This window comes from Rattus norvegicus, chromosome 1 (assembly GCF_021556685.1).
Source record: "Rattus norvegicus strain SHRSP/BbbUtx chromosome 1, alternate assembly SHRSP_T2T, whole genome shotgun sequence".
Classification (NCBI taxonomy): Eukaryota; Metazoa; Chordata; class Mammalia; order Rodentia; family Muridae; genus Rattus; species Rattus norvegicus.
Window position 1 is genome coordinate 211,605,650 of NC_141534.1, and position 26,462 is coordinate 211,632,111.

The following is a 26,462-nucleotide window of genomic DNA, read 5'->3' on the forward strand; positions in this document are numbered from 1 at the left end:
TAAACAAAAAAAAATAAATAAATAAAAAAGAAAGAAAACAGGGAGTGGTGATGCACATCTTTAATTCTAGTGCTTGGGAGGCAGAGGCAGGCAGATCTGAGTTCAAGCCAGACAGGGCTGCACAGAAACCTGGTTTAAAAAAAAAAAACAGAAACAAAACAACAAAAACAAGCAAGATGTGCTTTTCTGAGGCAAAATGTACCAAAACACAAACCTCTGTGGACTGGGCAGTGCTCTGGGACATATGCCTATTCATGTAACCAAAAGAATTAAATGTGCCTGATCTAATAGCTTGATTTTGGGAATTCACTCTACCCGAGAAATTTTAGGGTGATATGATTCACCCTCAACTTACTCATAAAGAGAAACAGACACACCTCCTTTGACCCACAGTAAGAGTTGGTTATCAAGACACAATGGATTTGCCCCTGCTTGTCTATGAGCTGGAGCACAAACACATATACTTTCCCAGCTGGGAAGGACTCTCACAGAATAAGGAGCCCCTCAAGAGGCAGCTTTGCTTTCTTTACTGTGCTCACTCTACCCAGAATTCAAAAAGGAAACAACACCAGAAGGTGAGAGATCTGTGCAAGCTCTCTGCATTAGCCTGTTTATGTTTTGAAGATTCCCCATAATAATCATCTATGATTTTTTTTGGGGTGGTGGTGGTGTTGGGAGTACAATCCACTCTGGTGGAGAGAATATTCTTGTGTGTTGTATGAATGCATCACCTGTCACTTAAAAAAGCCTATGTCCTATGGCTTAGACAGGAAATAGAGGTGGGACATCCATGAAAGAAAGGATTCTGGGATAGAGACAGGCGGGAGACTGACCAGGAAAATGTGATGAGACGGATGCATGGTACCTGAGCGCAGGTAACCAGAGCCACCCGGCAGAATGTACGCTGGGATGAATGTGATATTTTAAGTTGTATCTAGTCAGAGAAGAGCCTAACTAGAACTATATGGCCAAGGTATTTATAAATATTTTTTGAGTCTAAGTCTTACTTCTGGGAACATGGAGCTAGAAGGAAGAACTGAGCCTAACTTCAACACCTATCCTAGCTCATCATGCTCACAGTAACCCTTGCCCCAGCAAGGAGTACAGCCTCAACTACACGCAGAGAAGATAAGATTGGCTGGGAATGGATGGAAACAGTCCTCAGAAAGCAAATAGGCTACTAAAAAGGAAAAAAAAAAAAATCGGACCTAGCTGAGAGTAGGTGGGCTCCTGCTTTATATTCTAATAAGCACCTGGAAGGCTGAGGGAGGGGGAGATTGCCATGATTTTCAGGCCTGCCTGAGATAATAGTGTGAATAGTTTATCTCAAAAACAAAACAAAAACCAAACCCAGCCAGTCAAGGTAGCATATGCCTGTAATTCCAGAGCATGAGCAGCAGAGGCAAGAGGGCCACAACTTTGAAGTCAGCTCAGTCTATATTCTGAGTTAGCCCAGGCTACACAACAAGATCCTAACTCACACAATGAAATAATTCATATGAAGGCAAAAGTACAATTTAATCTGGATGAACTGAAAGTAAAACACCATGGAGAATCTCCAATCTGCCTGCTCAGGAAAGGCAGAGATCAGGCAGCACAGCCAGAGCTTTGGGTGGGAAGGAGCTTCTGTGGCCACACACAGCCCCTGGCCAAGAGAGGCAGCAAACACACTGGCCCCATCTTCAGAGTTGACAGCTGAATGTTAACTTTTATAAAGAAAGAGGGATGGGGTGTATACAGCTGCCCCAAGGACTGTGATACAGAAATCCCACCCATTGTCCTATCTCCACCTATTAACCAGGGCCTGGGGGAGAAGTGAGAAGACAAAAACCTCTAGCTTCTTCCCTCAAGATCCCTTGCCTACTATCTCCTCTTAAGAGTATATGTCTCCAAGACCTGAAACTGAAAGCCACTAGCCAGCCAGTCAGTCATGTGTCACTGGAAATCCTGTAGCACTGGAATGGAACCCGTCAGCCACAGCAAGACTGACAGGTTACGAACAGTGCTTCTGAGTAGAAGGTGCGTAGCCTAGGCTAAGCCCATCTTCCCAGAGGCCAGACCCCCTCCCATGTTTGAAGCTGTTTTGGGGTAGTTTTGGTCACATCTACATTGGTTATTTTAGGCAAAACCCAGGGAGGTTACTTTTCTTAGTATCTGGATATCTGAATCAGTGTTGTTCATGTTTATTTGTGTATGTTCTTGCCATTCTTTTAAGAAGGGATCTTACTGTGCTGTAACTCAGGCTGCTTCTGACTCCCATAATCAAGTAATCCACCTCCTTCCTGGGATTACAAGCTCATACCACCACGTCCTGCTGCCTTCTCCATGTGACACCTAGGAAAAGTATGGTGTCTATCATCTCCACCAAACAGAAAATCAGAGGCTGACCAGGTAATAACCACAGCACAGCAGTCAAACCAAGGTCAACTCGGCGCTAGCCTATATCCAGCTGGCCGCCCAGTCTTGGGACATGATATGGTCTGTATTACTAGCCAAATGTGCCCATTACCAACTGCAGCAGCAAGAGAAGTCTAATGAGTAGGCATCCTCAGGGATGCCCAAATTTGAGTGACAAGAATCAAATCTTTTGCACCTTAGTCAATCAATAAGGAATTTGGTCACTACTCACCATAGGTTGTCCAGGGTCTGAAAACTTCACTTTAATATCCTGCAGGTGTTTCAAGATTGGTTCATCATATTCCTAACAAAGAGAGAGAGAGAACCCTGAACAACAGTCCACACCTCATGGCAATCACAGCGGCATGTGTCCCAGATGTTGGGTACTTGTCCCTATTGGCATCCTGTCTTTGTCCAGCAATAACTTCTGGAAAGCAATGCAAATCTGATCACTATGTATCTCTGGTGGTAGCAACAACATGCCAAGAACCAGCTGCCACCTGTCTAGAGTGTAATCAATGCTGGCTACAGGCAAGTCCCAGGCTCGCCTGCCACCACTTGACACTGCAGTTGGCACAGTGTCACACCAACCAAAACTTCTGGCCCCCAACATCTAAAATGACAAAGTAAAAGGCTTGGCATCAGTAGACATGGCTAAATGAGTTGCTGGTCTTCCTGCACAGGATTAGCCAAGGACAATTAATATCCCAAATCTGCGTATGTCATTTCTATAAGAACAAAGAATATTTCAAAGCCTAACATACAGGAACCAATGACTCCCACTACTCTGATTTACAATGACTATTGCTTAGACTTGTATGGTAGAAAGCCTACATGAGAAAAAGCTAAAGGAATGAAGACTTGGATTCTCACAACGACACACTACTTACAGGTTAGATTAATTCATTCACCCTGGGGTTGCCATTGAGTCCCAGAATTTAAGGTTCCAAACCTCTAAGAGCTAAGCCCACTAAAGACAACGTCCTAATTTTGAGGTTTTTTGACATCACAGAATAAAAACAAACCATATCTATTAGGTATTTAACAGGGGGAAAAAAAAAAGATCAAAAGATAGTTCTGGAAATAGGCCACACCAAAAGCAGTCACATCTGACACTGATGAAGGTGCATGGAGCTCTACACCAGTATGTCTGCCACACTAGGTAACCGATCTTAATGGCCAGCCCAGCAGTCTATCATGTATCTATTGCTACATCAAACAGGATATCTGAATATCAAATGAGAACCAATATGGAGATCTGAGAATAAACACACGCACATATACTCCATTGAAATACCAACACTCTCTCCAAAAGCAAAGCAACATTACCAGCAAGGCCTATGCCTCCATCCCTCACAGAGCTGCCAGAAAGCTGGCCAGACTACACATACAATAAGAGTGACACCCAGAACTAGGCAGTCTAGTACCTAAATACTACATTGGAAACTCCACCTCATTACAACCGAGTTTTACTTGGTATATCCCCACCCAGCAGTGTGAGCAACAACACCCAGAACCACAGAAGAAAACACAACTGTCCCCATTAACCTGACTCACCCTCTCCCCCTTTTGCACACTTCCCATCCCATAAAGTCAAAGAAGACTATAAGCCACCCTGGGGCATATATGGATCATGTGAGCAGATTCTGAAAACACCTCTCCCCAGATTCCCTCCCTAAGGGAGGTACAGGAGACAGCCTCTCAAGCTCTGGTGTGGGCAGAATTGTCAGCCTTGCCAAGAACTGCCAAAGAAAATTCGGCTCCCTCCAACAAAGGTCTCTCCCCTAGGGATCAGGGTTGCTGCCCAAGTGCCAGTCCCCAAAAAGGAGACTTTGTATTCATCTTAAAGAACCTCTCAGCAGCACCCAGGTAAGCAGTGTACAACTACAAGCGGCCAATCCTTTAACATTCTACAAGAGTTGTGCATCACTCCAGTCTCCTCAAGCCCACCTGCTCAGCAGGCAGAAGCCTCTCACCTGCACCAGTTCGCTAAGCATGTCCACATTTCTGAAGATGGTAAACCAGAACTCAGGGATGCCTTTGGGGTTCAGCTCTTCCACCGCTGCTGCTTCTTTCTCAGCTATGACTACCTTATTCTTCATATCTCCCTATAAAACAGATTTTTTTTTAAAAAAGTCAATGAAATCAAAATTTAACACAGTTCAAGAACTTACTGTAATTATTTTATGCTTGGTGAGCTTCCTATCATCATACACGGAAGAAAACTACAGTAACTTCTAGCAGACACATGTATGACGTCACATCCATTACCACAAATGTGAAGAAAACCCAAATTCAGTCCGGGTATGGTAGTTGATAGCTGTTATTGCAGCACTTGAGAGGCAGAGGCAGAAAGACTGCCATAATTTGAGGGCAGCCTTGTCTATATACCAAGTTCCAGGCCAGCCAAGGCAGTCTCACAAACAAACAAAGCAAGCACACAAACCCCAAGAAAACCTATTTGCTGCAGCAGCACTGTAATCAACTGTTCAGCAACGTGGATTTGCAGTTCCTAGGAAACAGAGCATGCAGACAAACACCAGCATTGTGATCAGATAGGCCATGCAGTACCATGGAAGAGAGACTTGTAACAGCCTCAGGAAGAAGGTAGGCTAAAGGAAGCTGAAGCAAATGAATTCAGAATGCTTGTCACGATAGCCTGTTATGTCAGAACAACATGCAAAGATATTTAAACCACCAAAATGGGTCTTTTCTTGGATGATTAGGAACAAACTAATGCAAAACCACAGCTTCAACCAAGTTCTGCCAATGTCTGAAAGCAGAACACTGGCCAGGTGTGGTGGTATATGCCATCTATGAGTTTAAGGCCAGCCTAGTCTGCACAGTGAGCTCCATGTTGGCCAAGATTACATAATGAAACCATTTTTTTTTAAAAAAGGCATTATATATAACCATAAAAATTAAACATATTTCAGAAAAGATCACTGAAAGATAGTTCTACTGAATCAAGGCTATCTGTTATCTAAACACAAAATTAGGCAGACGGGCTTTGGTGTAACTCAGTGGTAGAAAACTTGCCTTTTGCTTGTGAGCCTCTGGGTTACATCTATAGTACCTTTTAATTAAACAAACAAATAAACAAAGCAAACAAGGCACCAGGATACAAGTTAAAATTAACCTTGTACCATGCCAGAATTTCATGGTATGTGGATGAGACTGTCATAGAAAATGGATAGAATGTCATGACGCTGGTCATTCAGTTACCCATTAGTCTAAAGACAGAGTGAGGATAAGCAGCCTAAGGCTCCAGATGGCCCCTTTCTACATGTGTTTTCCTCCCCACTGAGGAGAAAGATGTGCAGCTCCCACCCATTGTAACCTGTAGCTCTTCAAGCCTTGGACTCCCACCGATTAGCTTTGTTCTAGAGACAGGATCTCATTATGTAGCCACACTGGCCTGGAACTCAAGAAATGTGTCTGCCTGTTTCTCTAATGCTGGGGTAAAGTCATATTCCACCACGTCTCCCACACTACTATCGATTAGTGCCTGCCTGATCTATATTCCAATCCTATGCTGCACAGACCACTGAGAAGGGGTCATAACTCACTTGTCTTGATAACTGACCACACTGCCTCAGATGCTATGGTGTCACCACAAACCCGTACACTCAGTGGAGGGAAGGGACTACCCAAGTCCCACTCCACAAAGCTTTGTGGATGGAAACCATGAAGTGGAACAAGCCCTTGAGTTATCTCCCAATACCACAAAAATAGCTGGGATTAAACAACACTATACAATAGAAACTTACAGCCAACTTGTCATCCTCCTCATTCTCACTGTGCCACGCTGACTCTGCATCTGTGGGCTCCACGTCACCAGTGATGAATTCTCTTCTCTACATAAAAAGCCAAGAGGCCATCAGCACATTAGGCTCTCTGCAAACTCAAAAGCTAAAATGTTTACACAGGCCTCTGAAAAGAGTCACAAATTCCCTAGGTGGTACCGTGTCTCACCCCACAGGAGTTTACTACACAAGGCAAGCACATTAACAGCACGCACCTTATCAAATAGAGGCTGGTACAAGGCTGCATACTTCCTCTCCAGGTCATGAACTTCCTCGTAGAACTTAGCTTCTATGTGCGCACACCTCACCTGGAGCTGCTTCAGAGCATTAATTCTTCTTTTGACAGCTTTAGGTAAACTACGAGAGAACAGGAATTAAAACACCTGGTGCCAGCCAGCAAATAACTACATATACACATACAATAAGCATCCTGACTAGAAAGAGCTACTACAACCCTACTTGCAAACAAGCCAACAGAAAAGAATGGACTGCTTGCTGGGTAAGGTGGTACATGCCTTTAAGTCCAGCAGAGGTAGATGGATTCTCTGTGAGCACAAACCCAGCTCCATTACTTGACAAGTCAGGGATATGTAGAGAGGCCATATTTTAAAAAAAAAAGAAAAAAAAAAAGAAAAAAAAAAGGACTCAATCTCATAATATACCAAAAGCAGAAATGTGGGATCAGTTTATAAAAATAAAATTGATCTCTTGTCCCAACCAAACTGATGATGGAAAACAAACAAACAAACAAAACAAAAAACAAAAGAAAAACAAAAAAAGAGTATACTTGCAATTCCACCATGTAGGAGGCTACAACAATAAGAGTAGCAGAAGTTGAATGCTATTCTGGGCTACACAAAGACCAAGGAGGAAAAGTGTAGGTCACAGGTAGAACACTAAGCTAATCTGCAGATAGCCTTTGGTCCAATTCCCACCACACACAGACACATACACCCACAAACACCACAGACACACACACACATACACGAAAAACAAAATAGGTGGGAATCCAGGCAAGGTGTTATGCAACTATAATCTTAAGAAGTGGATGTAGAAGGATCAAATGTTCAAGGCTAGCTAGCCTTGGCTACACAGTAAATTCAAGAACAGACTAGGCCATCATACACAATTTTATCTTTCAAAAACCCAAAGATTGGGGCTGGAGAGATGGCTCAACACTACTTGTCGCTTTTACAGAAGATCTGAGTTCAGTTCCTAGCACTCATGTTGAGTTTAGGTAGTTGAGAACTACCTAAAACTCTAATGAAATCAGATGCCTCTGGCTTCTATGTGCATCTGCACTCTAGTCTGCATGCACACACATATACACTCGTAATTTAAAATAGACAAAACCCAACAAAAGAAACGGCTGAGTGAGTAAGAACACTTACTACCAAGCCTAATGACCTGAGGAGTTAGGCCCCTTAAGAATTTACAAGGTAGGATGGGAAAAACAACTCCTTTAAACTGTCTTCTGACCTCTATACATACACAACAGGATGAAATAATAAAGAGCAAAAGCAGAACTCCCAAACAAGGACCAGACGTAGTCTAGCTGATAAGGACTCAAACAATGTGGGACCTGATGCTGGAACTGAACAGACATGAAGTCTATAGGCACCTTCATAGAATTCTCTCTCCTAATCACACCAACTATGAGTTTCTTTGCCTCTATTCCAGAGTTTTTCTCTTTGTTTGTATGAGCACTCCTAAAATCAAAAGAAAAAAACAAACACACAAACAAAACAAAAACCATGCAGGGCAGTAGTGGCACATGCCTTTAGTCCCAGAACACACATGCCAGAGGCAGGTGGATCTCTGAGTTCTGAAGCCAGTCTAGTCTCTGGAGCAAGTTCCAGGATAGCCAGGGCTACAGAGAAGCCGTCTTGAAAAACCAAAATATGAAAGAAAAAAGAATTTAACCTATAAAATTGTTTAAATTAAAACCCAAAAAGTAATGCCATACAGGTCCCACATAAACAGCCAGTGCTGACCCAACAAATATGTGAAGCTGTGTTCTCACAAGATATCATCACCCTGTACCTCTGTCCCAGTGAGCAAAACTAAAAAACCAGACACCACTCTCAACTCCCTAACTACATCCTACCACCTACTCCACCAAACAAACTGTATTCACTGAGTAGAGTAAATAAAGGCTTCTAAATGGACACAGGAAATATGTGGTGTCTCCTCCTAATGTAACAGCTAAGCCATACCCAACAGGACATGGAGTTCGAGGTGGTTCATCTCTTCCAGAAGGCAGACAGGGAGGCCCTGAGAAGCAATGCTTCTCATTTCTACCATACAACAGAGCCAGGACACAGGCCTCCTGACAAGGGTAAATGTTAAAGGTACAGGTGTCCTACAGTTGGCCAGAGAGCACTCTAGCTTATTAGCCGAGTCCTCTACCAGCCACATGGTGGCACTGTGCACTACCAAGCAGACAAGATGAGCTGCTCCTGAGCTATGAAAACCACACTTGCAGTTTGTTCTGCTGTTTGACTGGCTATGTACTTACGTTTCTATGTAACTAGATGGAGTGTGAGAGACGTTGTCAAGACGTTCCTGCAAAGCTGCCAGCACTTGTGGGTTCTGCATCACCTGGTCTGTGAGTTTTTCTATGAGGAGTTGGAAATGAAAAGTTACTTAGAAGCCAAGAACCCAAACACCAACATGGACCCCACTCAGGCTTGTCAACCCAAGTTCAAAAAGCTGAGCAAGGAAATGCCATGCCAATACCTTATCTCAAAAAAAAAAAAAAAAACCAAAAAAAAAAACAAAAAAAAAAACCAAAAAAAAAAAAAAAAAAACAAAACACACACACACACACACACACACACACAAAACACAAGAGAGCTGGACTGTAACTCAGTAGTGCAGTACTTGCCTACCACATGAAGCCCTGGGATTCAATCCTTATTACCACAAATGTCTGTTGGAAATATATTCCTAATTGAGTACAGTGACACAGGTTGCTAATCCCAGCACTGAGGAAGGAGAGGAAAACAATCTGAATTCTGGGGGCAGCCTAGACTACATAATGAGTTCCAGGACAGCCAGGGGTACACAGGGATATCTCAGAAAACAAACAAAAGAGTAGTACCCTAGTACTACTCATGTATGTGAGTACACTGTAGCTGTTTTCAGACACCAGAAGAGGGCAATCCCATTACAGATGGTTGTGAGCCACCATGTGGTTGCTGGGAATTGAACTCAGGACCTCTGGAAGAGCACTTAAACTTACTTAACCACTGAGCCATTTCTCTACCCATCCCCTCAGCCCCCCCAGTGCTTTTTTTTTTTTAAAGATTTATTTATTTACTTAATGTATATAAGCACACTGTAGCTGTCTTCAGACACACCCAACCCCATTACAGATGGTTGTGAGCCACCATGTGGTTGCTAGGAATTGAACTCAGGACCTTGAGAAGAGCAGTCGGTGCTCTTAACTGCTGAGCCATCTCTCCAGCCCAGCCCCCCAGTGCTTTTTAAGCCGGCATTCAGTATAAGAAAAGAGGCTTGTGTTGGGTCCAGATAAGACTACCTCAGACCACATTTGCTTTAAAATAAACAAGTATTTAAATCCCCAACACATGTCTACTTATCTTTGTTCCTAATTTCCATATATAGTAACATACTTGTTAGAGACTTGTATCTTTTTTTTTTTTTTTTTTTTGAGGTGGGGATCGAACCCAGGGCCTTGCACCTGCTAGGCAAGCGCTCTACCACTGAGCTAAATCCCCAACCCCTAGTGACTTGTATCTTAAAAGTATCGGGGTTCGGGATTTAGCTCAGCGGTAGAGCGCTTGCCTAGCAACTGCAAGGCCCTGGGTTCGGTCCCCAGCTCCGGAAAAAAAAGAACCAAAAAAAAAAAAAAAAAAAAAAAAAGTATGGGGGGGGGGGGGGGTTGTTGGAAGGCAGAGGCAGGTAGATCTGAATTTGAGGCCAGTCTGGTCTATATAGCCATCTCTAGGAAAAGCCAGGGTTACACAAAGAAACAAAACAAAACAAAACAAAAAAAAGTATCTTCGTCTCAAAACAAAACAAAAAAAAGTATCTTTGTTAATCACCCCAGCATTGGTGGTGATAGTCAGAGGTTTCCTGCCTATAGCCAACTACACCCTAGGCCTCTCAGATCATTGACTACCAACTTTCAGGGGTTGGTAATTAACTCTGGTTACACCTTGCTCTCCAGTCCCATTGGTGTTTGGAAGCCAGGGACAAGGACACGATTAGCTTCTAAAGCATCCACCCACTTAGTCCAAAGAGATGGCTCTCCCCAGAATGCCCTCTTCCTGGAAAGTCCTTCCCCCACCCAAAGCTATCTGTAAAAAGTCCTCTGACCTCCTTCTCACATGCCTTTGTTTTGAACTTATAACACTGAACTATTATTTAGAACCTAAGGAGACACCGAGAGAGTAGGAACTGTCCTTCACTAGGTGATGGAGTTGAACAATTCCCCTCTCATACAATCCAGGCCCACCTGGAACTTAAGACCCTCCTGCTTGGACTCCTAAGTGCTGGAATTACACTTATCATGGTCTGCATACCTGACTCAGAGACAGATTAAGGTTTTTTTTTTTCATTTTATCATTATTGTGTATATGTATTTAATCATATGTGCATGTTAATTTACATACAGAACAATACATCTAGGTTTTGCTTCAAAATTAGCAGGAAAGTTGGGTGCAAGCCTAGTTAACATTCTGACACCCAGGTCATGTGAGAGCCAGTGAATGAGACTGTGTTCTTTTTCATGGAGCTGAATTTCTAAATGAATTACTAAATGAAATGCTCATTTTTCTCTGAGACAGAAATACATTACTGTTACTGTAATTATTGTTAACAGTGGTTCTGGAGAAAAGACTACCGGTCTCACATGGAAACCCTCTATAATCACTGCTTCATCCATTGCACTGACCTGTATTACTGGCATTTTTAGCAGCTTCCACAGAATCTGCTGGGCCTCCATCTGAAAGACTAAAACAACAAGTTTACAACGTATTATGAACAGACTCTCAGAGATAGCACCAATTGCATTTTCAGTGTTTATCCAATGTATTAGGGATCTGTACAGCAAGAGACTCCAGGTCAGGTGAAGACACTAGCTAGGCATGCTGCACCATACCTTTTATCTCACCACTTGGGAGGCAGAGGCAGGTTAATCTCTGTGAGTTCAAGGCCAGTCTTGTCTACATAATGAGTTTCAGGACAGATAGAGCGACATAAGACCTTGTCCCCCAAGGAGGTAGGGAGACAACAAACAAAAAAGACAACACGGACATACATGTTATTTAAAGGAGACTTCCTCCCATCTAAGAAGATCACATCCATACAGCTCCCTTTCCTCACACCCAATACAAAGGCTGCTCCACACAGGTTTAATCCGTAACCCTTGATAAAACTTCTTAATTTTCCCTTTCTGTTTTCAGACAGGGTCTAACTCAGTAGCCCTGGCTTCCTAGGGTGACAATTGTGAACCACCACACTTTGCCTCATTTTTATCTCTAAAATTAAAAGGAAAAACAAAAAACAAAACAAAACAAACAAACAAACCCCAAACTTTTATGTGCCATGTGTGATGATATACACCTTTAATCCCAACATTTAGGAACAGAAAAGCAGGTAGATTTCTAAGAATTTTGAGCCATCCTTGTGCACACAGGGAGTTCTATGCTACCCAGGGCTAGAACAATAAGACCCTGTCTTAAAAACAAAACAAATACCAACAACAAAAATTATGTTTATGAATATGTCCATATGTGGGTATGTGAAATGCCAATGGAGGCCAGAACAGGACATCAGATCCTCCAAACTGGAGTTTGTGAGCTGCCTAATATGGGTGATGGAAACAAAAAGTTAAGTCTTTGCAAAAGTGGTACACATTCTAAACCACTGAGCCATCTCTCTAGCCCATTAATTTTTACTTTGACAGTCAGTCTCTTGATTGTATAATTGGTCTGTAGTGCTTACCACACCACTGGAACAACAGGCTACCCTCTGGTCAGCAGAGCACACAAGTGGCCTTGTGCAATAGACACAATGGTCACAATGCTCTGCCAACCATGCAGCATCACCAAAACAATGGGCTTCACAAACACAGGCCTAACTGGCTACCAAAAAGTCACGTATACCTTCCTGAAGACAAAGTTCTACAACCCCATATAGTGCATCTCTGTGACATGAAAGCAGAGGGAACTATGGGAAAATGAAGAGCAATTATGAGCAAAATTAATGACACACATGTATGAAAAATCTACTATTTTATATGCCAACTTAAAAAAAAAATCAAAACAACAGTCAACCAGCACTGGCCTTGATTATCCCACTAAAAACCCTTTCCGTGGTCCCTGGTAGGTATGTCACAGTAATTTCACCACAGTACAGACATAGGGATTAAAGGCTAGGGCGCACAAAAACTTCGTCTGAGACAGGTGGTGTCCTGAGATCAACTTCTTTGCCAGCAAAAGGGAGAAAAAAACATTACCACTTGAAGTTTAAACTAGTAAACTTTGAATTCTAGTTTCTGAAGAACAGTGGGCTCTAGCTCCCTACCTAAACTTCGAAGTCTAGTAAACAAAGTCCATTTTGGCTTACCTGTTTTCTGCCATCTGAACACCTTTGTCCCCTACAAATGAGAAAGTTCACAATTACATTCACACATACACAAAAATGTTGCATTATTCTTCCAAGACCATGATGGCATGCCACCAGTCGTAGCAGTTGAGACCTTTCTGCAAGTGAAAGAAATGGAAATGTCCTGATGTGACCTGAAGTTATATGAGCAGTCACATGTCTAATCTCATAGACAGGTACACTTAATTAAGATCTAGCTTTTACTGGACATTGTGGTACATGTCTTTAATCTCAACAACTGGGGAGCAGATGCAAACAGATCACTATAAGTTTGAGGCATAGAGTTCTTGGACAAATATGGTTACACAGTGAGACCATGTCAAAAAATAAAATTAAAATGAATCTAGGTTTTATGCTTTAAAAAAATTATTTTTGAGACAAGGTCTCATGTATCCATCCCAGGCTGGCCTTCCATTTGCTTTATAGTTGATGACCCTGCACTGCACATCTGACCCTCAGCCTCTACATCCCCAGTACTAGGACAAGTATACACCAGTATGCTGGGCTTATGCAGGGCTGGGTATAAAAACCAGGACATCATGCATGCTATAAACTGAGCTAGATCCACAGCATTATTACTGACACTAAAGTGACCAGACTTCACAATAAGAAAACAGAATCCTAATCTGCCTTTTCTCTACAATAAACCTAACAGATCCCACATAGCAACTTACTGAAACAATTCAAAAGCACATTGTTTGAACTGTCTTTCAAATAAATACACAGAATGCTAATCTATCTTTTATGTCACCTACACTGTAAAAACACTGTGAGACACTCAACATGACCACTCTATAAGAATACCCGATCTTAAGGCAGCCTTCTTACTTCAAAGGGGTATGATGAATTGAGGCAACTATACAAAGCCCCTCGCATTCACAGAGTGTACATAATGAGACCTTCTGAAAGCTATGCTTCTGCTAGGAAAACAGGAGACAGGAAAGATAGTTCCAGCAAGAGTGATAGGCAACTGTTTCACAGTTAAATAGCTGAATCTTCTATTAGGTTTTTATTGTTTCAAAATAAAATGTGTGCAGGTGGTTCATGCCTTTAATCCCAGGATTTGATATAGGCACAGGCAAGTGTCTACATATTGAGGTTCAGGCCAGTCAGGGACACACAGAAAACCTCATCTCAAAACAAACTCAAAAAGCACAGAAACAGGTCACATGTCTTAGGGTTTCTATCACTGCATTGAAACAGTATGACCAAAAAGGCAGTTAATGGGGTTGGGGATTTAGCTCAGTGGTAGAGCGCTTGCCTAGCAACCGCAAGGCCCTGGGTTCGGTCCCCAGCTCCGGAAAAAAAAAAGAAAAAAAGAAAAAAAAAAAAAAGGCAGTTGAGGAGGAAAGGATTTATCTGCTTACATGTCTACATTGCTGTTATCACCAAAGGAAGTCAGAACAAGGAACTCAAGCAGGCCAGGAACCTAGTGTCAGAAGCTGATGCAGAGGCCATGATGGATGCTGCTTACTGACTTGTTTCCCCTGGTTTGCTCAGCCTGCTTTCTTATAGAACTCAGGACCACCAGCTCACTCCAGATCCCACCCACAATGGGCTGGGCTCTCCCCTATTGATCACTAATTGAGAAAATGCTGGATCTCATGGAGTCATTTCCTCAACTGGAGCTCCTTCCACTGGGATAACTCTTGTGTCAGCTAGTACATATGATTAGTCCTTTAAAAATTATTTTATGGAAGCAAAAAGAGTAAGGCAACAACAATACTACAGATGACCAAACCCACAGCAACACAGCAGCTTCCCATATTCAGCTTCACCTCCAAAGAACCTTCCTCAGACCCTAGATCTTCTTTGGAGTAGCCACTCCAAACCCACTGGCCACAAAGATCTACATTCTTGCATCTACCCTACAAAGTTCACCATTCTTAATGCCAGCAAACGCTATTACCCAGATGTCCAACAAAGCTTTTCTACCATATAGTCAAATGTGGTTTCCATCCCTTGCTATTCTTAACTTAGATGGCAATATTTTCATGTAAGATTTCTGGGTTAAAGAACGAGCAATAAATACTGCTGAGCTTGTTACACACTGGCATTCCTTACACTTTGGCTCCATAATTACAGTACCCCATTACCTATCCATGACTTCTCTACACTCCCAGCCCACCACCCCTTCCCAGCTGAACTGTAATCCTCAGCACATGTCTCACCCTCAAAGACTGAGAAACCACACCCACTTGAAGTAATTGTAAAGGTCAACTGCCTCACCAATGGTACAGCAAGCCAGCCCATCTCCATGACAGATTCATACAGACTATCCTGCCCAGTGATTCTATCCTCTGCACACTGAGACCAAGACAAGGCAAAGTGCCAACACATGCTCCAGCACCATCCATTACTGTGTTTACCAAACACTGAAAGTCATAGAGAGCTATGCAGGTGTTGAGAGAAACATCATTTTGTTTTTAAGGTTAAAATGACAGGTTTAATACTGGTTTTATGAAGCCATAGCACAAAGCCTTGTTAGGCAAACTACTTTTAAAAGGCATCAAGAGCCAGACATAATGATGCACACCTGTTAATTCCAGGACTTGGAAGGCATGGTTATGCTGGCTACATGGCAAGTTAGAGGCCAGACTGGGCTACAGATGAACCTGTCTTAAAACACAAAACAAATAAAACCCCTAACAATCATGTTGGATTATCATGTTGGATTATGACAGTCATCAGGGGACACTAAGTTAATAGAATACAGATGTTTAGGTTCCCTTCCTTTTAGGTTCAGGTTCATTTCCCTTTTTTTTTTTTTTTAAAGATTTATTTATTTATTATATATAAGTACACTGTAGCTGTCTTCAGATACACCAGAAGAGGGCATCAGATCTCTTTACAGATGGTTGTGAGCCACCATGTGGTTGCTGGGAATTGAACTCATGACCTCTGGAAGAGCAGTCGGGCGCTCTTAACCGCTGAGCCATCTCTCCAGCCCCTCATTTCCCTTTTTTTTTTCTCCACACAGCAAAAAAACTTTCAGAAGAAAAATTTTAAACTGGCTACTTCTTAAAAATTAAAAACCAAATCAAATAAACAAACCTTTTATGCATATAAATGCCTGCCTGTTTAGCATATATGTGCAATACCCAAAGGCCAGAGGAGGGCACCGCACCAGATCTTCCTGCAACTGAGTTATATAGGTGGTTTTGAGCCATCACATAGGTAATAAGAACCAAACTCATGTCCTCAGCAAGAGCAGCCAGGGCTCTTAACCATGAACACCTAAACCGGCACTCCTGATAGACAATGAAAGGCATAAGCTGTGGAGTGGTATACCCCCCAAAACCTACACTTTTATATATTATCTGTCTTCATAAGAGCCAAAGGTCTTCAAAGTCTTAACACAAGATAAGCAAATGACTGCTACCAACCTAAACTGGCCTGGAGAGATGGGTCAGTGGATAAAGGTGCTTGCCACTAAGCCTGATAATGTGAGTTTGATTACTGGGTCGCATATGGTAGGAAAGAACAGACTCCCAGAAGTTGTCCTCTGACTTCTACTTCCAGCACATATGCATGTATGTGCACGAATATAAAGAACCCTAAAGCACAGTAACTTGGTTCACAGCCTGAAAAGTGGCAGGCCAGAGAAGCTAAGGATGTGTAACTAGGTCCTACAGGAGTACTGACTTGCAACTTAGGATCATGTCAAAGGGAAAAAAGGAATGAACTGTTTTAAGAAGGAACCAGGAAAGGCCCCTAGGATGGGGGTAGAGAAGTTGTTTGTGCCATACACATAGAGGTCAGAAACAATTTCCAGGAGTCAGTTCTCTCCTTTGAACCATGTGGAGCCAGGGAACACATTCAGGTCTTAAAGCCTGGCAGCAGACACCTTTTGCCAACTGAGCCATCTTGTTAGCCTATAATATTTTTAAGCAATCAGATGTACATTAGATTGGTCACTGCAGGTGCTAGGTGGTGTTTTTCTGCTTGCTTCTGGAACTTCTCATCAGTGAGGCCAAGGACCAAAGAAGAAAAACTTCCAGGAGGGCAGAGCATGTCCACTGACTCAATGCAGAGTTCAGGGCTTAGCAAAGGACTTGGCATGAAACAGGTAGCCAGATATCTCAGCCCAGTTAATTAATCCCTGAATGTAAGTTCCATGGTACTGAACTACCTTTTAACATCTTGGCCTATCCTAAGCAATTTTGGAAGACACAAGATGAGGACTTTTCCTTAGCCACACCTGCTTACAACATGTACTTGAAATACCACCAGCAGGTCATCTCACCAGAGATTTCTAGAGGCCAAACAAACCATCAGGCTTCGGGAAGAAAGGAAAATTTTTTTTCTTTTTCCTCAAGCAAAATGCTCCTCTGGTAGAAGAGGTACCTCTGTAGCACTTGGAAAAGTGATGAAAATATGAACAAGCAGATATTAAGACAGTTTTCTTAATCCAGCACTAACATCTCTTCTTGTTAAGAGGCATTGTCTTCCCCCATATTTGAAATTACAACCTCCCAAGACTTTAGTGTCTCAGAAGTGTCCCCCTGCATCTAACTCTCACACTGCAGGAAGGCAAGAGCACTCACTATTTGCTTTACACTGGAGACCCGACATGTGCTGGAGATCTTGCATGAATAAGACACAAAGCCATAAAGCTACTCTGAAGCAGCTGAGTGGGACTTCAATCATAAATATAAATATCTTTTTGTACATAAAGCTCAGAGCTAATCTCACCTCACTAGACTGAGTTTTCTAGACACAGGATGGAAGCACACTGTTGCAACAGCTGACAGAACACAGAAAAAAGGAAATTTAAGGCTGTGCAGCAAGCAGTCAACGTCAAAAGGTAAAGTTCACAAAGCTAGCTTTTATAGTCTTCACACAATAAAAATACAATATGCCTGTTACTGTAAAATTCAATAACAGACCAAAACAGGCGAGCTTCCCTAAAGAAGACAGAGATCTGACAGCTAAATGAAAGCAAATCTATGCTACCATCAACTATGTCTTCAAAATGCCTAAAAGTCCAATCCAAGACTCTGCTATTTACCTATTTAAATAGGCTTCCCAATCTACGATCAATAACAGGTCTCCCAAGCGTGGTCTAGCCTCCTCGCTACCATTAGCAGGGAATCCCTAGCAAAGGCCGAGGGTAGAAGAAAGTCCCTGCTATTTCCCGAGCACCTTCCTCCACTACAGTAATAGGTGCAGCAAAATGACATCAGCCTCAATTCTAAATGCCTAAATGCACGTCATCTTTCTTGCTGTAGTGCTGGCTGGCCTTGAGCTTCCTGCTTCTACCTCTGAAGCGCTGGAATACAGATACAAGTCAGCACACCCACTTACACTTCCTTTTAAGTAAACAAAAAACCTTGTACTCATTGGCTAGAGGTTCCCAACAGCTCATTACTACTGCCTCTTTTTCAGGCACCTGGGCCTAGATCCAAGAAGCAAAAGTACTCATCTATCTGCCTATTTCACACTGAGAGTTGCCCTTAGACTTTCACAGATTTAAACTACCCTTTCTTAAAATTTTAACTTATTTATGTGTATGGGTGGTTTCCCTGCTTGTCTGTGCACTAATTGCAGAGGCCAGAAGGGGGTGTTGGAACCCTGGGACTTCAGTTATAGACCATTAGGAGCCACCCTATGAATATGGGACTCAAACCTAGATCCTCTGCAAGAGCATGCAATGATCTTAACCGCTAAGCCATCTTTCCCACCTCTAATACTCTCTTGCCCAGAATTGTCTTCTTTCAAAACCAAAATTTTTGGTACTGGCCTTTTTATTTGTATACAAATACAACACAAACTTTTATACACGGCATAAAGACAGCTATCAGGGACTTAGTATACTTTCACTAACAGGCAAATAGGGAAAAAAGTGAGATAGGGGTCTTGCTGTGTTACCAAGACAGATTTTAAAGAGTTCCAGAGCAGCTGTGTATACTGCTATATCTATCTTAGCTGGGACATTTTAAGATTCCAGCACAAAGTCAGACCAAAGTGGTGAACTACCTCACCCCTAAGAATCCCATCCCTGCAGTACTATTTATTACCCACTGGTAATCTCTATATACTCAACTACACAAAGTCAAATGGCCAGCTCACAAGCCGTACTTGCCATGATTTCTGTGAGGATCCCAAAAATATATACATTTTCTCCCCAGAACTTTGGTAATGAAATTTCAGAATTTCCAGAAAATTACAAAATCACTATTATTTTCACCAGTTATTCTATATTAACTCTGAAAAACAGTTCAGGATTTAAAGCTAAAACATCAAAATATAAGTGTTTAGATCTTATGACATTGTGAACCAATCGTATTGGTCAACTAAGGAAAAAACCGACCGACAACTGAGTTTTACAGCATTTAGTTAAAGGCATAAAATGATGTCGCTGTAGACAGGTGAACCATCCCTCTGTAAAGCTCTGTTCTCTCTGAATCTCACTGATCATCTGAATGGTGTCTGATTCAACACGGTATTTAACAATAAATATTTACTATTAAAACTGAGCCAGATTTAATCTGAGTTTAGATGCAAGCTACCATCACACTTGACCTAACAGAGACTTAACGTGCAATATAGGTCAAACACTCCTATATCAAAAAAATCAGAACATCCCAAAACCCATTTCTTTTCGAGCTTTATGGCACATTTTGGACTTCCAGATTAGGGATGCTCACCTGACAACCTACAAATCTTCCACAAACTGAACCACTTCTGAACCCAGGCGTTTCTTGCTAAGGCACACTCTGCCTGTTGCACCTACATCACGTATTACTGTGAATAGAGTTAAGACACGTCAGGAGCTTAAAGGAGCCCCTGGTGTGTAGTAAGCAGAGATTAGTCATCGAGAGGAGGCAACTACTATGACAGGAAGGTGGCAGTAACTTAAAAGCATGTAACTTTTGGACCAAAAACTTGAACTTGAGTCTTTTGCTGGGGAATATGCATACTCTCATTACAGCAACGTACGCGCAGAAAACTACCGCGGAAATTCCTCCAAGAGGCAGCAAAGCAGAATTGGAGTCAGTGCAGGCCAATTTGCCCCAAGAATACCCCTGGGAGAAGGGGTACTGCTGGCGACTGTAGGGGGCCCACGGGTCTGAAGGCTCACTGTGTGTCACTACACTGGCTCCGCCTCCACAGCAGACTCAGAGAGTGAAGTCTACTAGGGCACTGTGCGGAGAGCATGCAAAGCCCGGAAGGGCGAGGCGGCGGCCCAGTAGACCCCTTCCTTCCCAGGCGCGGTCTAAGACAAGGCGCACCCAGGCCCACCTCGCTGGGGAGGCCTTGTTCCTCTCAAGGAACCGCCTGCGCGCCTTCGCGTGGACTCGCGGGCGGCGGGAACAAAGCGCGCTGACCTTCAGCCGGGGGCGGGGCTGCACTGAGGAGGGACGGGCCCGCCATCCGCCGCCACCCGCCACACGGACCTCTGACCGGGCCGCGGCCCGCCTCTGCTCGCCGCATGGGGCGTCGGCCTTCCCGCGCCACCCAAACCCCCGCCTCTGCCTCCTCCGCCCCAGTCCCTCTCCAGCCGCCCGCCGCGCCGTTACCCGCCAGCACCGCACCTCGCGCCTCCTGCGGCAGTGGCGCCCGTCCTAAGCTCGCTCCGGGGCTGCGCCGCCGTGGTCGCCAACAAAACCACCTGCCATTGGCCGTACTGCCAGGCTCCGCCCTCTGGGAGCAAGACGGGCGATGAATGGACAATAGAGATGTTTATCAACTGCACCGGGCACTAGGAGGTGCGGCATCCAATCAAAATCTGTTGAGGGGGCACGGCGCCGAGCCTAAGCCCGCGAGCTATATGTAAATAGAGTAGTGACGTGTACTTCGGCGCACGCGCGGTTCCGTGCCTATTTAAAGGGGCTGTTGGGCGCGGGTAAGATTTTGGGCTTGTAACTCTAACCGGCTCTTTTTAAGGTTTGATCTTCCTGAGGCTTTGTCGGCAGCGCTCTTCCCAGATAACTTACAACTCAAAGCACCTCCTACTTCCCAAGGCCTTCTGGCCCTCTGTCTACAGTTCCTGCCTGACCTGGGACTACCCTTCGGGTAGAAAAGTTCAACACATCTGTACTGACTGGTTTTGTGTGTAGTTATCTAAAAGAAGGGAACTTTGAGAAAAATGCCTTCATAAGATCTAATCGTAAGGCATTTTCGTAATGATTAATGAGGGAGGGCCAGGCCCATTATGGGTACTATCATCCCTGGGCTGATGGTGGGTTTTGTAAGAAAGCAAGCTGTACAAGTCAGTAAGCAGCACCCCTCCAAGGCCTATGCATCAGCTCCTGCCTCCAGGTTCCAGCCCTGCTTGTGTTCCTATCCTGACTTCCTGCAATAATGAACAGCAATATGTGTAAGCCAAATAAACCCTGTCCTCTCCAATTTGCTTTTTGGTCATGGTGTTTTCATGGAAGCAATAGACAACATCTGATAAAAGTAAATAACTTGATTGCAGATACTGGGTCTTTTCCTAACAAAATCTACCAACAGGGTAGTTGGAAACAAAGCTGATGTGGTGATGCAGCATGCATGGTCTTCAATCCCAACACTTGTGAGATAAAAGATGCGGGTGATAGAATGAGCAATTTGTCACTTTTAGCTATGTACCCAGTTTAGGGCCAGTCTGAGCAACACAACCCTGTCTCAAAACTAAACAAAAAATTAAAACGAAGTGTGGTTACTGAAGGCCAGAAGGTCTACAGCATTGTTTTACTGTATTATTTCTCTCTCATCCTTAAATTGGAACTATATATATATAAAAAAAAAAAAAAACAGTTCCTTTCCCAAAATTAAGAAAAGTAAATAAGCTTATATGTTTTTACTTAAATTGTTCTGACATGCCTCAAGATATAAGGTTGTTTTTGATTGGTTGGTGGCTGGTTTTGTTTTTCCAAGACAGGGTTTCTCTGTGGAAAAGACTTGGCCGTTCTGGAACTCACAAAAATCAGCCTGCCTCTGCCTCCGTGGTGCTGGATTAAAGCCGTGCAGCACCACAGCCAGGGTTTACCTCATTTTTATTTGGGGAGTAGATGTAGTTAAATCAGACAAGTATAGAAAATAGTTTGGCAGCCAGGGACATTTGGTTTGGACTACGCACACCACACCCCCCTCTTCTAATGATGCTCTGGGCAGTGTAAAAGTCCTCCCAAACATATTTTTTTTTAATATTAAAAAAGAAAAAATAAGACACCATGCACTGGTGGCACACACCTTTAATCCCAGCACTCAGGAGGCAGAGGCAGGCAGATCTCTGTAAATTCAAGGCCAGCCTCTTGGGCCTGTCACAAAATATTTCTGATCTGCACTATTCACTTTTGGATACAATTTCCTTGCTAGCTTACAATCTGTGTGTATCTTTATTTCAATCTCTTGAATAAAATGCTTAGACTCCAACAACTGGTAACAAGTTTAATAAAGATATTTCATTATTATTTTTGAGACAGAATCTATGTAGCCCTAGGCTGTGAACTCATAGAGATCTGCCTGCTTCTGCCTCCTAGGATTAAAGGTGTGCACCATCATGCCTGGATTAACAAAGCTGAAGCATAGGGGTTAAGAGAGGCGCTCAGAAGGTGTGTATGTGGGTGCGGGTCTACAACATGACACAATTTTTAAACATTAATAAAATGTATTGTCTTTTGTTCGTTTTTATCTACAGGTTTCTTGATGTAGTTCTGGCTGTCCCAGAACTTGCTCTGTAGACCAGGCTGGCCTCAAACTCAGAGATGCACCTGCTTCTGCCTCCCAAGAGCTGGGATTAAAAGCATGTGTCATCCTCACCCAGTTTAAACCTAGTCTCTAGCTCTTGCTGTGAATTACATCCTTTGAACAGTCTGACTTAGCCACAGGGTAACACCAACAGCTGACCTTACGGTCGGCAGGTTGGCTTTCAGCAGCATGCGCTCATGTCTTAAACATGGGTTGACTTCCATCCAAGACTGCCTTTTCCTCCGTGCCCACACTTAAATCCAAAGCATGCACCGTTTCTTATCTCTGCTTAATAAGCTTGCTCACTTTGCTTCACTATGACTTGTCCTGAAACTTTTTTAATGTGGTATAGTCAAGGATCCAGTTTTACCTTAGTGGAGATCCTCTTAGTGGAGGAAGGAAATGCGTCATGTTGGGCTATGAGCCTTCACTGCTGTCGCCAAGGGTACTAGGGAGGTATCTCCTCTATGTAGCCTGGGGCTGGAGCAGGGAGTGCAGTACCAGCCCAGCCTCCCCAGGTCAGTTTATAAAAAGCATTCAGTTTGGCTAGCAAATAAGGTTACCAAGCAGGAATGAACAAATTGTCTTCATTTCTTAAAAATGAATCTTTTGGGGAGGGGGAGCTAGTGAGGTAGCTCAGTGGTTAAGAGCACTGCCACCCTTCCAGAGGACCCAGGTTCAATTGTCAACACCCACATGGCAACTTACAACTGTCTGTAACTCCAGTGCTAGAGGATCTGACACCCTCACACAGACATACATGCAGACCAAACACCAGTCAATGCACATGGAATTTTTAAAAAGAAATTGGTCCTTTTGTCTGGTAAAGGTTGCTTTGGCCAGCAATTTTTTTTTTATTTATTTATTTCATGTATACGACTACACTGTAGCTGTCTTCAGACACACCAGAAGAGGGCATCGGATCACATTACAGATGGTTGTGAGCCACCATGTGGTTGCTGGGGTTTGAACTCAGGACCGCTGGAAGAGCAGTCGGTGCTCTTTAACCGCTGAGCCATCTCTCCAGCCCCTGGCCAGCATTTTCAAATTCAAGTCCCATCTATTTAATAGTCTCAAGCTTAATTTCTGTCATGGCATCTACCACACCTGGAGGTTAGTGTGGGTGGCAACAAGGTGGGAGGCACTGTGGGAGATGGTCTGATGGGAGGTCTTTCTACATGGTCTGTGTGTGAAGACTTTCCCTGAAGTGATTTAACTAGCAGGTAGGCAACATTCTCCCAAAACCTCCTGTTTGCAAGGACTCGGAGAATGCTATACTGCTTTTCTGAGTTGGTACGTCCAAATAGCCCAAGTTGACTGCTTACTAACTAGAAATGCACTTTGGAGATTAGCAGACTGAAGTGAGAACATGGCAGCTGTACTCCAGTGAGGTTCAGGATGGGGCCTCCCTCCTTGCATTCTCCACTGCATGGTGCTCCAGGCTTTCTTTGGCTGGTGATTGCAAAATTGTAACCCTAACTGTTGTCTGTACATGGCCTTCCCTTAGATCCAAATCCTAGGCCTACTCAAGATTTGATCTTGATGGGATAACACTTCTAGGGCCATCTCCAGATGTCATGTGCGCAGAGCCAGGAATTGGTTCTTGAACTCTGAGAACCCCTGTGCGTCTCACCTGATGTTAAAGCAGGGTGTTAGTAGTTGTCCTCGTTGTCTGGCTGTGCAGATACTACCATCAGCGTTGTTGAAGGGTAGGGACTCCTGAGTGAGACCCCTAACTAGCTGGTGGCTCTGGATAAGTGCCTGTGTCTGTTCCCCCATGTGCCTACTTCGAGAGACTTGAGGATGGGTTTAGAGCAGCACCAGGTGAGTTGTCAGCTTAAGGCCAGCATTAGCTGTTCTCACGGACTCCTGTCCACTTACGTAGTAACAACAAGAATCCAATCACCCAGTGTCCCAGCGGTCAGAAACTGCAGCCTAGCAGATCCCTTTAACCACGCCCCTCAGACCACACCAAGCCCACAGGGGACATCTGGTCCCACACAAGCCCTGTGCTCAGGAAATTGAGTGCAGAGGGGAGACAGCAGTAATGAAACTGTGGGATTTATAAGCTGAGCTGAAGACCAGTCCTGGAAGCTTTTCCCCCAATATGATTAAACCCAGGGCACATGCTAACCAAGCACTCAAACACTGAGCTATATTATTTAATAGCCTCATCAAAGTGCCCAAGATGGCCTTGAACTCAGGATCCTTAGAGTCCAAAATAGCTGGGGGTTACCCAGCCTGCCTGCCCCACCACACCTATCTCTAACAGCCGTTTGAGTGGTTAGGACCTGTTGAGTTCACTCAAGGTTTAGATGCTACCTGAAGCCTACTGGCCTGCATCTGGTGCTGTCCATGCCCTGACTGTCCCTCTAGGCCTCTTAAAGAGTTTCGAAGAAAGTTGAGAATAATATTTAAGTCCCTTCTGTCTGTCTGCATGCTCCTGCCTCAGACCCTTCTATGATTTGAGTCTTGCTGACAGTCCCTCCCCTAAGGCCTCTGCTTCTAGCCAGAACCCCCATCTCCTTGCTTCGGGTCATTGCATTGTGCAGTTCTCAACACCTGTTCCTTGCCCTTACCTCCCTGCCTCTGGGAGTGTCAGGTTTTGGAGGAAAGAATTCCAGAGTGGATAATGGCTGAGGCCATACAGTAGCCAGCAGCCAGCAGTGTAACGTATCGTAGGTCCTATGACTATCTCAGGTTGGCTCTTGTCCCTGCTCAGTGCAGGGGAGCCCACAAAGATGTCCTCAGGGGCAGGTGCCTCTGATGTGACAGGGATTAGATGTGAAGGTAATGTCAGGTGACTCTAACTAGCAAGGATCATGCTGATACCTGGTGGTTCCGGGTCCTCTGGCATCGTTTGGGTGAGTCTGGCCTGGAATTTCCCAGCAGGAATTTGAAAAACCCTGTAACATCAACCTCCCAGAAGAGTAGTTCTTTGAACCCCTCAAGATGTCTGCCTCAAATTACAATATACAGCCATTACCATCTTCAACAGAGTGGCTGTGATTCTCGGCCTCAGATGGAGTGAATCTATTATTGTGTTCTCATAAGATGTGGTGAAGGTCATTGGGAGCCCAACCACTTCTTCCTGTGCCTCCCTCCATGCTGTGTGCAATTTTGCTTCAGCTGCACAGCTTGGCAGATGCTAGTCAACAGAAAGTAGAACGTTAATGATAGGGTGGAGGGTGAGACTCCATGTATGGGGAACCCAAGCTGGAGTGAGTCAGTGATGGCGGCTGTTTGGGGATTGCCCATTCTTCTTTAGTTTCCCTTAACTCAGGCTCCTGCAAGCCCAGTGAACTCATTGACTCAGTGGAGTCTGTCATGCACGCAATGGCTTGTTATGAAATTAGGTAGCAAACTGGGTATGGTGGCTCGTGGCCGAAATCCTGTAACTCAGGAGGCTAAGGTGAGAGAATCACCCCAAAATTCCAAGGAAGCTGAGGTTCCTGCCTGAGCTATAGGGTGAGGATCTGTCTCAGCAAATTAACAAAATTAGGGTGACAATTTCACTTGCCTACAAGGAAGACCATTTGGTTCTTGGCCTGGAACTTACAGAGATCCTAAAGGTGTGTGCCACCGTGCCTGATTTTGATATTATAATGTTTTCATTTTCCTTAACACATCTTTTTCTTTTTTCTTTTTTCTTTTTTTTTCCGGAGCTGAGGACTGAACCCAGGGGCTTGCACTTGCTAGGCAAGCGCTCTACCACTGAGCTAAATCCCCAACCCTGTGTTTTCATTTTTAATAAACATAGTAATTATATAGTTAGGGTAGGAAGTGATGTTTCTATGCATGTTTACCATGTAGCAATTGAACCAACACATCTGTTATCCCAGACATTTGTTTTGGGAACATCCAATAATCCTATTAACTTTTTCAAATGTTTTATATTTTTAATTGTATGTGTGCCTCTGTGTGGGTTTGTGTACCTGTGTGCCA

At 43.7% G+C, this 26,462-nt stretch overlaps 1 protein-coding gene and 1 non-coding gene across 14 annotated transcripts in view; both read right to left on the reverse strand.

Annotated features, from left to right (window-relative positions):
* The window catches only part of Nap1l4 (nucleosome assembly protein 1-like 4), a 36,323-nt gene extending 15,887 nt beyond the window's left edge, over positions 1 to 20,436 (reverse strand). For 2 of the 13 annotated variants that reach the window (NM_001012170.2, XM_087573517.1), the window contains 9 exon segments: positions 2,630 to 2,701; positions 4,374 to 4,505; positions 6,168 to 6,254; positions 6,419 to 6,560; positions 8,722 to 8,821; positions 11,125 to 11,183; positions 12,801 to 12,831; positions 19,490 to 19,586; positions 20,378 to 20,436. In NM_001012170.2, coding sequence (NP_001012170.1) covers positions 2,630 to 2,701; positions 4,374 to 4,505; positions 6,168 to 6,254; positions 6,419 to 6,560; positions 8,722 to 8,821; positions 11,125 to 11,183; positions 12,801 to 12,814 — 606 coding nt within the window. In that variant the 5' untranslated portion in view covers positions 12,815 to 12,831; positions 19,490 to 19,586; positions 20,378 to 20,436. 13 annotated transcript variants of the gene reach the window in all.
* On the reverse strand, positions 1,882 to 2,008 carry Snora54 (small nucleolar RNA, H/ACA box 54). Its single transcript, XR_015655892.1, has one exon. It is a non-coding gene; the product is annotated as a small nucleolar RNA SNORA54 (small nucleolar RNA).
* Positions 20,437 to 26,462: the final 6,026 nt, after the last annotated feature.